At 46.6% G+C, this 14,106-nt stretch overlaps 1 protein-coding gene across 1 annotated transcript in view; it reads right to left on the bottom strand.

Moving 5' to 3' along the window:
* Window positions 1–265: 265 nt before the first annotated feature.
* Window positions 266–14,106, bottom strand: part of HYDIN (HYDIN axonemal central pair apparatus protein) — a 345,392-nt gene continuing 331,551 nt past the window's right edge. Inside the window, 8 exon segments of the mRNA XM_070770879.1 lie at window positions 266–990; window positions 1,984–2,208; window positions 4,124–4,354; window positions 8,612–8,762; window positions 9,531–9,694; window positions 10,756–10,968; window positions 12,561–12,780; window positions 13,570–13,847. Of these exon segments, the coding sequence (XP_070626980.1) occupies window positions 508–990; window positions 1,984–2,208; window positions 4,124–4,354; window positions 8,612–8,762; window positions 9,531–9,694; window positions 10,756–10,968; window positions 12,561–12,780; window positions 13,570–13,847 (1,965 nt within the window). The 3' untranslated portion in view covers window positions 266–507.

Below are 14,106 nucleotides of genomic sequence, written 5' to 3'. Positions count from 1 at the left end.
CAAAAACTGGCTTGATGTATCTGCTCTTTGCTTTGAAAGTAGTGACCTGTTTGGCTTTCATGTGAAAGCAGAATAAAATACAGTGTCAAAACAGAGTCATGGCTAAGGGCTCTTGAAGCCATCGTGGGTTTTAAAAAGAAACTGCGGGGCCCCAGAGTCATGTGCTAAGTGCCGTGTGAGGGAAGGTCACCTTATTAAACGTGGGGACTATTACACAGTGTCTGGGCTTTGCAGGTATATTAAGAAACCAAATTTAGAGACTTGATCTTGCAAAGTAAAATACAGCTCTGTTTTATATAGTTACTGTGTTAAACATGGAGTATCTGTATTTCATATAGATGTTTGGAATTCATATAATGTGAAAGTAAGTGCCCTTATAATTGAGCTGGAGATAGTACCTTTAGAATTCTCATTATTTCCTCTATTCTTTGTGGGGCTTAGAGCAACACAAAGGTCTTAACGGCCGATGAGATGGCTTTTTGATGACGCTGCCAACCCTGGTTCACACTATGGGGTGATCCCCTTCAGGTAATAAACCCACTTAATTGCAGTGTCGTTGCCTTCTCCGGGCGGGCAGGTCACAATCAGCTTGCTGGTGATGGGGGTTTTGCTGCCCGATGGGTTTCCTTCGAAGTAGACTGTGATGTTGTTGATCTTCTTGGGCTTCACAGAGTCCGTGGCGCGGATGGAGAACGCGTTGTTCTCCACAATGAAGGAGAAGGTGACCGGGCGGTAGAAGACGTTCTTGAAGGGGATGACGATGCTGTAGCCGGCTCGGATCAGGAAGGGGCCTTGCGGCTTGGGGGCCAGAGCCACCCCGAAGAGGGGAATGGTGTACTCGCCGCCCGCGAGCGACGACAGGGTCAGGATGCCCTTGCTCTCGCCCAGGTGGCTGGGCTCGAAGTACACCTCCACGCTGACCTCCGTGCCGCCCTGCGCCCCAGGCGCCGCGTAGATGACCTTTTCCGTGTGGAAGTCTGGACAGTCGGTCTGAAAGGGGAACACATGTGCTCGGCTCACCCTGGACCCTGAAGAGCAAGCCTGCAGCTCTGGGCCTCCCCAGCACCCCCACCCTCCGACATGAGCAACCTAGGCTTGTGTGAGGCAGGGCAGGCTGTACAAAAGTCGAGTCCTTGTGACTCTCTCGAAGAGTAGGTATTACTAGTTTATCCCTAGTTTACTAAGAAGAACCAAGGCCAAGAGAAACAGGCAGGGCGATGTGGGCAGCGGCCCTTGGTGCTGCTCCCCTGTGCCTGCACTCCTTTCCTTCCACAGGCAGGAGGACTGGACATCCTGGCTCCTCAGGGATGGGGGGCGGGTTCTGGATAATAAGCTGAGAACAGAAGTGCAAGGCGCCCCTTCCACACCCGCGTGTTCAGGTGCCAGTTCAGGCCCCTCTGGGGTCTCTTCACCCCTTTGCTCCTATGACTGGAACATGTGAGTATTGGTAAGATATTCATACAAAGAATAAACAATGAAGTGAGGATTCAAATCCAGGTCTGTTGGATTTCACAACGTGTACTCATGACCACTGAGCTCTCAGTAGAGCTTACCAATAACTTACCAATACTCTCACGGGATAGCTGTCAGGATTTTTTAAATATGCACGTAAAACTGAGCCTGGCCCATATCAAGTGTTCCATATATGCTACCTATTACATCAGTGTGAATACAGGATTAACTACCGAAACAGAACCTCCCCAAAACCAACTGTCTCTGCACCGACCGCTGAGCAACGCTGCCCGCACCCCCCACGCCCCCACCCCTGCCCGCCACACTCCAGCTTGTTAAGCTAGAAAGTCTGTGAGGAAGAACCCAGACCTGTTATTTTTTCTGATACTCTGTTTCTAGCTGGGAGTTTTCAACTAGATGAAGGCCCTAAGTAGGAATTTCATTTTTCTGCACCCCAGTGTCCTGCTCCCGCTGTTTCTGAGCCCAGACTTCTAGAAAGCAGAGGGCAGAGGGTGGGGCCGGGCTGCTCACCCTGCAGTAGTACTCTGTCTTCTGCCGAGTGTAATTGGTGAACTTGGCAAAGATGCTCTGGCCACTGCCAAGAACAGCCTGGAAGTGGACGGGCTTTTCAGGCAGTGCTGGCAAGGCTTTCAAATTGAGCTCATATGGGTAGTAACCCAGCTCGCTGTTGTGCAGTGTCAGTTTCCCGAAGGTTTCTCCAGCTTTCAGGGGCTGGAATTCAAATGTGAAGGTCCCCTGCAAGAGAAGACAGAGGCTCCTATGATCCTCAGAGCAGGTCGGCAGTAGATGCTCACACTGATCTTGAGCCTGGAGAACCTCTGTCCAAACCAGCCCACTTTTCCTCCCTGGAATTTTTCCCTAGTTGGGGTATTTCTGTATCTGGAATCTCTCTGAATATAAAAATAGGTACTGGATCCTCTCTTGAGAAGCATAATTACAGAGACAGGAGTGGGTAGGCTGGGGGAGCAGGAGGGCTAAAGGTCAGGCAGCTCCTTCTCTGCTCATGGACAATCTCCAACCAGCTTCTGGGGTTCTACCATCATTTAGAGGAGGCATTCGGCTTCCTCTATTGTCATCCAAAGCAAAACAAAACAAGAACCAAAGAGTGTTGCTTATAAAAGCAAAATAAGGGCAATAATTCCAATGTATTAGCAGTAAAAGACTGGATAAATAAATTATACGTTACTCACTTCAGTGGAATATTATGTAGCCATTAAAAAGGAAGCACCAAAGCTCTAATCATTGAAATAAAAGGTGGTAATCATATTTTAAGTGGAAAAAAAGAAGATTCCAGAAATGTATATGAGTTCATTGTTGTGGAGAGGAATATTTCTACATATGTATACAAAAGACACAGCAAGGCTATATTGAACTGTTAGCAGTAATTGTCTTAGAGTGGGGGAAATGAGATTTGGGGGACTTTTCTATTCTTTTTTGGGGGGGCCATGCCAAGTGGCATGTAGCGTCTTGGTTCCCTGACCAGGGACTGTATCTCTGGTCCCTGCAGTGGAAGCATGGAGTCTTGAGCCCTGGACCGCCAGGGAGGCCTGGGACTTTCATTTTCTGTTTCATGTACATAGAGATAAAATAGTCTTTTTTGTCATGAACAGATATTGTTTCTTAAAAAACTGGGTCTTACTGAAAAATGAAGAGGATATCATTAAAGTTGTAGTAGATGTTTAACAGAAAAAAATGCAGTGTTAAAATTTACATGATTTTACCACAATTAAAAAAATTTAGATGAAAATGGACAAATGTGTAAACAAATATAACTTGCCACAACAGACTCAAAAAGATAAAGAAAACCCATATAGTCGTATAACCATTCAAGATAGTTAATAGTAAAAAAAAAAATTTCCCTTAACAAAATTCCAGGATCATAAAGCTTTCTTTTTACCAATCTAATATTCCACAAATTCTCCCATAGAAAAGAATAGGAGGAAACCTACCTCAACGAACATAATCTGTACATCAGACCCCAACAAGGTTAATAGAAGACAGGAAAACTGGATGCCAGTTTCCTTACTGAACATACATACAAAACATCTAATAAAAATATTATCAACTGATCCAGTAACACTATTAAGTGTCCCTTGCTGTCCTTTTCACTACATATATTCCATGTGACTTATATAATTAGGAAAAGTAAGAAAAATAATTTAAATTGAGCAGGGCAAACAAACATGTAACAGAGACAGCTAGTATTACTTGCTCAGTTGTGTCCGACTCTCTGCGACCCCATGGGCTGTAGCCCACCAGGCTCCTCTGTCCATGGAATTCTCCAGGCAAGAATACTGGAGTGGGTTGCCATTTCCTTCTCCAGGGGATCTTCCCGACCCAGGGATGGAACCTGGGTCTCCTGAAATGAGGGCAGATTTTTACTGTCTGAGCTACCAGGGAAGCCCCAGAGGCTAATAAATAATTTCCTTTAACATGCCTGAGCCAAAGCTCTATGTGGCCCTGGTTTATATGAGGACTTGGGTGGCAGGGGAAGGGAGAGAATAGGACCGTGATGGAGCAGTGGTCTTCCACCCTCCTGATCACTGCCAGGCTGCCCCGACTCAAGGATGCAGAAGTGGGTCCAGAGGCCCCCTGGGCAGAGTCTCCATCACAGATGTCCAGTGGGGAGCCCCCACAGGCAGGGCCATACCTCAGAGTTGGCGGGCACCACGAACTGGGAGGGCAGGCTGATGTCGGGCATCCTGCATTCCGTGGAGAAGGTCACCATGTAGGGCAGGGGGTTTTCCACCTTGATGAAGGCCGAGGTGCTCTGCCGGACGGGGCTCACCATCTCAATGGTTTTGATGACGCCTGAAGGGATGACCCTGAAACTCAACGTGTAGTATAAGAACTCGTTGGTCACCTCATTTCGGAAGATCACCTGGATTCACAGAGAGAGTGGGAGGAAGTGGGGCGGAGAAGAGGGGTTAGTTCGGGGTCTTCCACCATCGACAGGATCCTTCTCTCCGTTAGCAATGCCTGGGCATGTGAAGCATGGGCCCTCCCAGCCTACGTGAACCCCGCCACCCAGCCCTTCTCTTCAGATGTTCTGCTCTGGCTCCTTCCAGGTGCGCAGGCATGGAGGAACCTGGATTGCTTTAGAAGAGGAGAGAGCAGCACGGTCTAGGGCTGAGGAGGAAGGTCTTCTCAGTGGGGACAGTGAGTGGTCCTGGAGAACAAGCAGGACCTCAAGAGGTTCATACTGTGGTGGGTTTCATCCCTATTCCTGCTACTGCTGGAACAGTTAATACATCAATACTACTACTAATAATGGCATCTAACACTTAATGATCACTGTGTCCTAGGCACTGGAAATTGGACCATAAAGAAGGCTGAGTGCCGAAGAATTGATGCTTTTGAATTGTGGTGCTGGAGAAGACTCTTGAGAGTCCCTTGGAAAGCAAGGAGATCAAACCAGTCAATCCTAAAGGAAATCAACTCTGAATATTCACTGAAAGGATTGATGCTGAAGCTGAAGCTCCAATACTTTGGCCACCTGGTGTGAAGAGCTGACTCACTGGAAAAGACCCTGATGCTGGGAAAGATTGAAGGCAGGAGGAGAAGAGGGTAGCAGAGAATGAGATGGTTAGAGAGCATCACCAGCTCAATGGACATGAATGTGAGCAAACTCAGGGAGACAGTAAAGGACAGAGAAGCTTGGTGTGCTGCCGTCCATGGGGTTGCAAAGGAGCGGACACAACTTGGCAACTGAATGACAACAACAAGCCCTGGAGGTACTTGTTTAATTCACACAGCTTGTGGGCAACGTTACTATTTCCCTCACTGATTTTTCTAAAGATGAGGAAACAGACTAAGGAAGTTATCTTGCCCAGGGTCTTGTGCAAAAAAGTATCAGAACCAGGATTTGAACCCAGGTTGGCTTGACTCCAGAGCCCACACTTGCAGCCCACATCTGACCTGTGGACAAGCTGCCCCCCTTTCGCAGTCCTTTTCCTGGATGTCTAATGACATTCAGCATCTTCCCCTGTGCTTCCTGGCCACTCAGACATTTACTTCTGTGAGGTAGAGGATTCCAGTTTTTTGTCCTTTTTAATCCCTTGAGTTGTTTATATTTGTTAGGTGCTAATAGTTCCTTACATACCTGCCTTTTTATTTTTGACCTCTTCTTGTCTTTAGAGTGCTCTGACCTCCTCTGTATTTTGATAGGAGTGTTGTTTTACATTTAAAGCAATCATTTATATGTTTAGGTTGAAGTCAGCCCTCTTGCTATTCCTTTCCATTTGTCTATTTTTAAAATTCCTTTGTTGCTACTTTTCTGCCTTCTTATGGATCAATGTGAAATCTCTTGGAATATATTTTATTTCCTCTATGGCTTCTTAGCTATATTTTTATATAACATAGTTTTAGTAGTAGCTCTAGAACTGACAACTTATCAACATTTAATGCAGAGTTGGTATTTCATCACTTCCCACTTCGTAACTGACGCTTTGTGTTTCCCATCTCACACATCCTACTTCACAAATGCAGTAATCTTACTGAGGTATAATCTCATTTACCTTCGCCCCCCTTACAGTGTTATGGTATTTACTATAAACTGCCAGTTGTCTTTTTAAGAAAGTTCTAGGAATAAAGATATATATGTTTCATATTTACACACTTATTTGCTATTTTTAGAGCTCTTCTTCCCTTCCAGTGGATATCCACGTCCCCACCTGGCATCATTTTCTTTTGACTGAAGAATACCCATTAGTATGTTTTACAGCAAGGCAAGTGGGCTGGCAATGAATTCTCTCCTTTTTTTTTTTTTTAATCTGAAAATGTCTATTTTACTGTCTGTTTTAAAGGATATTTTCAGTGAATAAAGATTTCTAGGTTGACAATCTCTTCTTTCAGCACTTTTCAGAGTGCTGCCATTATTTCTGAAGAGGAGTCAGTGGTCATTTTTTATTGGTGTCTCCCTGTACATAATAGAACTTTTTAATCTGGTTGTTTTCTATTTATCTTTGGTTTTCAGCAATTTTACTATGATGTGCACAGGCATGATTTTCTTTGTTTCTCCTGTTAAAACTCCACCGAATTTATTGGATTTGTAAATTGTTTTATAAAAAAATAAAATCAGGGAAATTTCAACAATTACTTTTTCAAATAATCTTCTCCCCTGTCCAACTGCCCCAACTATTAACTTCCTCCTCCTCAGTTCACGAAATCTGATATGCTTTGCTCAGACTAGCTCACTGTACTGCAATCAGGAAACTGTCCCAAGGCAGAGGGGATAATCACAGGACTCATTTCATAAACTGGGCTTCTTCAACTAGAAGATTCAGACTTTGTCAAATAGCTCTGGATTTTCCCCCCAATCATTTTGAAGAGTATTTCTTCCCTTTATTGTCATGTTTTTCTGTTCCAGGCGCTTCTATAAGATGGGTATTAGAACTTCTTGATTTGTACTTTATGTCTCATAATTCCTTTCAGCTTTATTAAGATACAACTCACATGTTATCCGAGAAGGCAATGGCACCCACTCCAGTACTCCTGCCCGGAAAATCCCGTGGACGGAGGAGCCTGGTGGGCTGCAGTCCATGGGGTTGCTGAGGGTCGGACATGACTGAGTGACTTCACTTTCACTTTTCACTTTTGTGCATTGGAGAAGGAAATGGCAACCCACTCCAGTGTTCTTGCCTGGAGAATCCCAGGGACGGGGGAGCCTGGTGGGCTGCCGTCTATGGGGTCGCACAGAGTCAGACACGAATGAAGCGACTTAGCAGCAGCAGCAGTACATGTTATAGAATCTACCCATTGAAAGTGTACCATTTAGTGCTTTTTTAGTATATTCACAAAGTGGTCCAGCCATCACCACTCATCTTCATCGCCCTCAAAAGAACCCCGTTATCCAGTAACGATCATTCCCATGTCCCCCTAACCCATCGCCTCTAGTCCTAGGCACTGCTAGTCTACTTTCTATTCCTATAGACTTTCCAATCTGAACATTTCATATTAAAAAAAACCCACACAACATGTAGCCGTTTGTGGCTGGCTTTGTTCACACAGTGTGATGTTTGCAGGGCTCACTGCAGTGCTGCCTGCAGTAGTACTCGTTTCCTATCACTTTTTATTGCCAAAGAATATTCCATTGTATTTCTCGTTCACCAGTGGATGGAAATTAGGTTGTTCCCATTGTTTGGCTCTTATGAATAGTGCTGCTATGAATGTTTACATATGGGCTTTCGTGTGGACGTATGTTTTCTCTTATTTGGGGAACACATTGCTGAATTCTATGGTAACTCTACATCTATCCATTTGAGGAGCTGCCAGACTGTCTTCCGGAGTAGCTTCACTGTTTCTCTCCCACCGGCAACACACGAAAGATCCCTCTTCTGCACACCCTTGCCAGTACTTGTCATTATTTCCCTTCATTCTTGCCACTTCTGTGTGCTCACGTGCTGTTCTTTTCACTTTAAAATCTTCCCCTAGGTGATTCCATCCTCCATCTTGGTGTCAAGCACTGTCTGTAGGGGAATAGTTCCTGTAAGTTCTCTTCAGCCCTGACCTCTCAGTGAGCCACTGAACCACGCAGTCCTTTTTCCCAAAGCACTTACGCCATTTGGAAATTACCCATTCAGAGTGCAATTACACGATGAATGCTCATCTCCTTCACTGGACTGTGTGTTCCAGGAGAACAGAGACTCTGCCTGTTTTCGATCACTGCTGTGTTATCAGCACGTGGTATAGCATATGGCACGTGTACTCAAGAGATGCTTGTTGAACTGATGAATGAGTCAGGAGGAACGGTTCATGCGTGAAGGACCCTGTGGAGTCCTGGAGTCATTGGCTCTGAGATGAATCCTGGCTCTGATGTCACTAGCTGTGTCGAGGGCTCAGCCTGATGCCGGGCGCTCTCTAAACCCTCAGAAAAGGGATCTTTCGCTCTTATTGTGGTCTGGTGTCTGATGCCCAATGTTACCTACTGCTTCAGGGTTTTCATGATTCCGCCACCTTGAGGGTTTGTTACGGGCCTACATGTTGGCTGGCTATCTCGTCTCATCTTAAAGGGTCTGGTCCCCCTCAATGGTCAGTCTCGCAGGATAAGGGAGGGTATATCTTCCCTCCCAACACAGGATCATCAACCTCAGGGCCAACCCTCCAGGGTCCCAGGGCAGTGCCTTTAGTGTATGGATACCTTTGCTGTGTACAGTCCCTCCTTGTAGGAGAAGAAGTTCAGCTTGTAATCTTTCTTTGAGGAGGACAGCACATCAATGTAATCAAGGCCCTTTAAGGTGACACTCAGGTCAGGCTTCTCTGGTTTCAGTATTTCCACAATGACCCGGAATCTGGGGGAACACAGGGGTGCAAGAAGAGAGGATGAAATGAGACAGTTTGCCCAAAGGAAAGAAGGCAAGGTACCTTGTCCACTCTTGATTTCACAGAAAGCATGTGGGTCCAGGGTTCTAGCCTCCACACTGCCACTAGTAATAACAGGAACTACCACTTAACAACTCCCTACTATGTGCCAGGTACTGCTCCACATGGGTTACATTACAAGCTTTTAGTCGCCAGTGTCTATAGGAGGTACATCTCGTTATCCTCTCTATTTTACTAGGGAAGAAGTTGAGGCGGAGAGAAGGAAGATGCCATGCACAGGTAACAATGCCGAGTTATAGGCAGAACTAGCATTCAAACGTGGGTCTGGGCCTTTATCCACTATGCCGAGCAGGTAGTTCTCTTCTCCCAGCCTTTGGCTCCTTTTCCATAAAAGAAGGGGACCTGGCTGGCCTCCAGCTCCTCCAGCTTCTTTTCTCTCTGCAAGTACAAGATCTGAGGATCTGGCCAGTGGCTGATGTGATACGACAGGGCTCTCAGTAATAACCACCACGATTATCATTTTGACAATAATAACAGCTAACATTTATTGAGCACTTATTTTGTGCCTGGCGCTCTTCCAGGAGATTTACAAGGCGTCAGCTGCTCACAGGCAGCCCTGAACAGGACACGCTCTGTGGGGCGCAGGTCAGGCAATGCCTGGCAGCAGCACAAAGGGCCAGACTCGACACTGCGGGTCCTCCCTCCGTCCCCTCTTCATCCCCCACCTATTCTCTCACCTCTGGGGCTTGTTCAGCCAGTTGGTGACTGGCAGGAGCTCAGTGTAGGGTGTCTTACATGGCACTTCACGGTAGATATTGGCCACAGCCTTGGGGAGCTCGGAAGTCCCGTGCAGCATGTACAGCCAGCCAGTCCCATCTGGGAGGGGGAAGAAGAGGGTGCCCTAAGAGAAGAACAACAGTGGAGAGCATGACACAGAGCGGCCTTTATCAGCTACCTCTCAGGCATGGCAGCGACACAGGATTAACGAAGTTATGCAAATAGGTTTAACACTTTTGGAAAGCAGCTTCATAATACATTTCCAAGAGTCATAAACATGTTCACATGTATTCGAACCAGGAATCTCATCCCAGGGAACTTACTGAAGAAAAATCCCTGCAGAGGAAAAAGTTATACATAAACGTGTGCGCTCAGTCACTCAGTCATGACTGACTCTTTGTGACCCTTTGGACTGTAGCCTGCCAGGCTCCTCTCTCCAAGGGATTTTTCAAGCAGGGATATTGGAGTGGGTTGCCATTTCTCCTCCAGGGGACCTTCCCAAACCCAGGGATTGAGCCAGTCTTTTGCAGCTCCTGCATTGCAGGCAGATTCCTTGCCACTGAGCCATCGGGGAAGCACACGTATATTAGAATCGCTTCTACTGATGAAAATTTAGAGATAACTTAAACATCCAATAACTGGGGGTGTTAAATAAATTATGGAACTGTCATTCAATGAAATATTAGTCAATCAGTAAAGATGATTATCATGAAGATTATACAGCTAAACAGAAACATGCTCATGATGTGATGTAATGTGAAAGTAAGCAGGATGCAGAACTGAGGATGCTGAGGGCAGCCACGGCTGTCTCTGAGTAAGGATTGGTAAAGAAGACAGAAGAAAACAGTTCTTTTTTTGTGAGGGCAGTAGAAGATTGTGGCTTCCTTTTTTAATCTTTATCACAGTCACCTTGATGTTACTTGTGCACTTAAATTAACTATTAATTGCTTGGTGCTTCATCCAGGACTTCATTTCAGAGATGAGCCTCTGGTTCCAAGAGAAGCCCCTCAACATGAAAATACATGGATGAAAAGGGAAGCTTTGGTCTTGATGAGCTTTGGACACAGTTCCCTGTGGTTTCCACATTATTTGTAGGGTTCCCCCCTTGTCCTAACGTTCTCTCTCCCACAGCTCCTTCCTCCAGCCATGCCAGGAAACCCATGTGGGAGGTGGGGCTCAACCCACCTGATGTTTGCGGCTCTCCACGTTCATGCTGCGGGGCCGGTAGGTGATCTCGTAGGGCTTGTTTTGCTGGTGAGGCTCCAGGGTGATGAACTCGGGCCCCTCCCAGTGCTCACCCTCAATAATGGGGTGCAGATTCCAGGTCTGGTTGCTGCGGTTCGAAAGCATGATGGTCTGTGTATGCTTGGAGCGCACCTGGCAGGTGAAATTCACCACCTGGAAGAAGATGGACACCTCACGCAGGCAGCGGAATTTACAAGTCTGGGGTTCAAAGGAAAGTTTATACACACACACACACACACACACACACACACACACACATGCATTTGGGAGCTGTCAGTATAGCAATTTTTTTTTTAAAGCCAAGAAACTGGATGAGATCATCAAGAAGTAAGTGTATTTAGAAAAAAAGAAGGAATTTTAGAACCAATTCTTAAAATCCTACACGCTCCAATGTTAAGAAAAACCAGAAGGGGAGATGAGAGGCAGCAACTATTAAAGTGGGAGGAAAACCAGGAGAGGGCAGTATCCTGGAGGCCACATGATGAAGGAAGTGCTTGAAGGACGAGGGCCTTGTTCAATGTGTTCAAATGCTATTGACAAGTCAAGTAAGATGAGCAGTGAGAACCAGCCATTGAATCTAGCAACATGGACAATGCACTGCTATAAAGGGAATCAAAGAGTTCACCAAGGGGATGAGAATAGTTTACCAAGAAACCCACACATATATGATCAATTGGTTTTTTACCAAAGTGCAAAGGCAATTTAGTGCAGAAAGGACAATCTATTAAGTGAATGGTTCTGGAACAACTGGATATCTGTGTACAAAAAATGGATTTTTTGAATTTTGATCCATAATCTTATACTACATACAAAAATGAACTCTAAACAGATTGAAGATATAAATTCAAAACTTATGTCCTGAATACACACAGAGCTCTCAAAACACAGTAAAACAAGAAAACAAACAACCCAAATGAAAATGACTTGAAGAGATACTTCAATAAAGAAGATAGATGGATGGCAATGAAGTACCTGAAAAGATGCTTGACACCATTAGCCAGGGAAATCCAAATTTAAAACCATAAGATATCATCATGTACCTATTAGAATGACTAAAATTTTTAAAAACCTGACCATATCAAGCATTGGCAAGGATGTGGTGCAAGTAGAAACGTCTGAGGTGGCTGATGGGGACATAAGATGACACAACCACTTTGGAAAACAATTTGGTAAGTTCTTAAACAGGCAAACGTGTACCTACCCTATGATCCAGCCATTTCACTCTCACATATTCACCCAAGAAAATGAAAGTATATATTCTTGCCAAGACTTGTACATACACATTTATAACATACTGCGTGACTCCAGGTACACAACATTGTTGAAATAGCAAGAGATGGAGCTCAGGTGTCATTATGACCGTAAGCAACGTTGCCAGGAGCTATCAGGTCTCCACTGCTAGGGCTTCTAGCGACAGGGTCAGCAGAGGTTAACCCAGGTGTCACCCTTTACTTACAGAGCTTATGGCAGAATGTGATCTAGCCAGAGATGTCAGTATAACCTTCCTTGAGAATGAGATGCTTGGGTTGAGAGTTGAAGAATAAATAGGAATTAACTAAATGGAGAGGGGAAAAGGAGTATGTCAGCAGTGGGAAGAGCATGTGCAGAGGCCCTGTGGAGGAGGGAGCAGGTCTGCATGTTTGATGTGGGCACTGAGGACTGTTTGAACAGAGTCTGACTCGTTCTCTTGTGGGGCTTGCTGGGCCATTCCACCATTGATCCATCTGTTGGTAGCCCCTACTGACCTCTTTTACTGAAGGTGGTCCCACGCACACTCCAGACAGGGTTAGGCTCAGAGGACTGCCTCCCTGGATGAAGCAGAGCAAGTTTTTGTGGAGAATCTCCTTGCCCACCTCGGTAGGATGGTAAGTCACTTCAAAAGAAACCTCCATGCCTGCGGTGATATAGCCCTCTTCCGGGCTGATGGAGAACAGAGGCTCAAGTTTTTTGGTATCCCATTTGAACCTTTTCCAAGACAGGAGACAAGAGAGACAGTTTATTAATATCCCGGTGGTATTCTCAGTGCTGCTGAGAAGAGAGACTGTGTCTGGTTTTCAGGTGGGAGGTTCATCCCCTTGTGCCCTTCCTGGGACCTAGGAGAAGGAAGACTGCCAGGAAAAGCTGCGGTGTGGGACCAAGGCCAAGTCATCCCTGGGTGCGACCTCTTCACTCTCCCTAGGGGCTGAGAAGGGTGGAAAGTGGTGCATCTTATCTTTCTGTCCACAGTGACACCCACTGGGGGAGCATGCGCGTGAACACATTTAAGTGGGTGCCTGAGGTCACACAGCTAGGACGTGGTCAGGCCAGGACTGGAACCCTCCCGAGCTGGTAGCCATGACCGATCCCTGCACTGCCTCTCGGGTCTGATCCAGGAGGGTGGAGACAATCCCTTCACATGAGAGCTGCCCCTGATCCTGGTGGCCCTGGGACCTGCTGGCCCTGTGGTCACCCCTCTGTGGTCTGGCCCTTACTCCAGGCAGGATGGTGCAGACCAGTGCTTCCAGTGCCAAGGCTGCCACATCACAGCTTCAGGGCACTGTTCCCCTGCAGCTGGTGTGAAGGGCGTCCCCTGCAGGTGGGCAGTGTGCAGCAGGCACGGCTGTGGCAACGTGCTGAATGGTGACTGGGCAAGCACCTGCTGGTGGGCACCACTGTGGAGCCTTAACTCCATCTGTGGCATGGGGACCACCAAATGCCCACTTTAGAGGGTCCTGGGATAGTTGACGGGAACCCAGGCCCAGGGGACTCTCCTACCTTGCACCCACGTCACCCGTGTTCAACATGAGGATGCGACGCGTGGCTTGTGTCTGACACACGACTGGTCCAAAGGGAAGATGCTCCTGGTCCAGGGAGATCTCCAGGGCCTGGCAGCAGCCGCTGATGAGGAAAAGGGGCCGCAGGAGCCCCATGCACTCCATGAACACCTCCTCGGAGAAGGGAGGGACACGCTTTAGTGGGGCGAAGGTGACTTCCAGCTTCTGAACCTCTTTGGGCTTCAGAGTGATGTTGCGGAATGGTGACAAGGTGATGACCTGGACAAAACGACAACAAGTCTCAGCAGCTGAGGGTGGGGTACTCCTGGAGCTCCATTTCCGAGGTCCTGCTGTGAGGATGGATTACTGAGTAAACGTAAGAATGAACTGAATGAAGGAATGGATACAGTCCATTCTCAAGATGAAATACATCTGGTCCCATTTCAAAGGGCCATCCAAACACTGTGAGAGGAAGCAGGCAGCCGGAGCTTCCTTTTGGTCCAAGAAGCCCACTTCTAGGAGTATATGCTCAGCAGAG

The sequence above is a fragment of the Bos indicus genome, chromosome 18 (genome assembly GCF_029378745.1).
Source record: "Bos indicus isolate NIAB-ARS_2022 breed Sahiwal x Tharparkar chromosome 18, NIAB-ARS_B.indTharparkar_mat_pri_1.0, whole genome shotgun sequence".
Taxonomy (NCBI): domain Eukaryota; kingdom Metazoa; phylum Chordata; class Mammalia; order Artiodactyla; family Bovidae; genus Bos; species Bos indicus.
The sequence above is the reverse complement of the archived record's forward strand: the minus strand, read 5'-3'. Positions and strand labels throughout refer to the sequence as shown.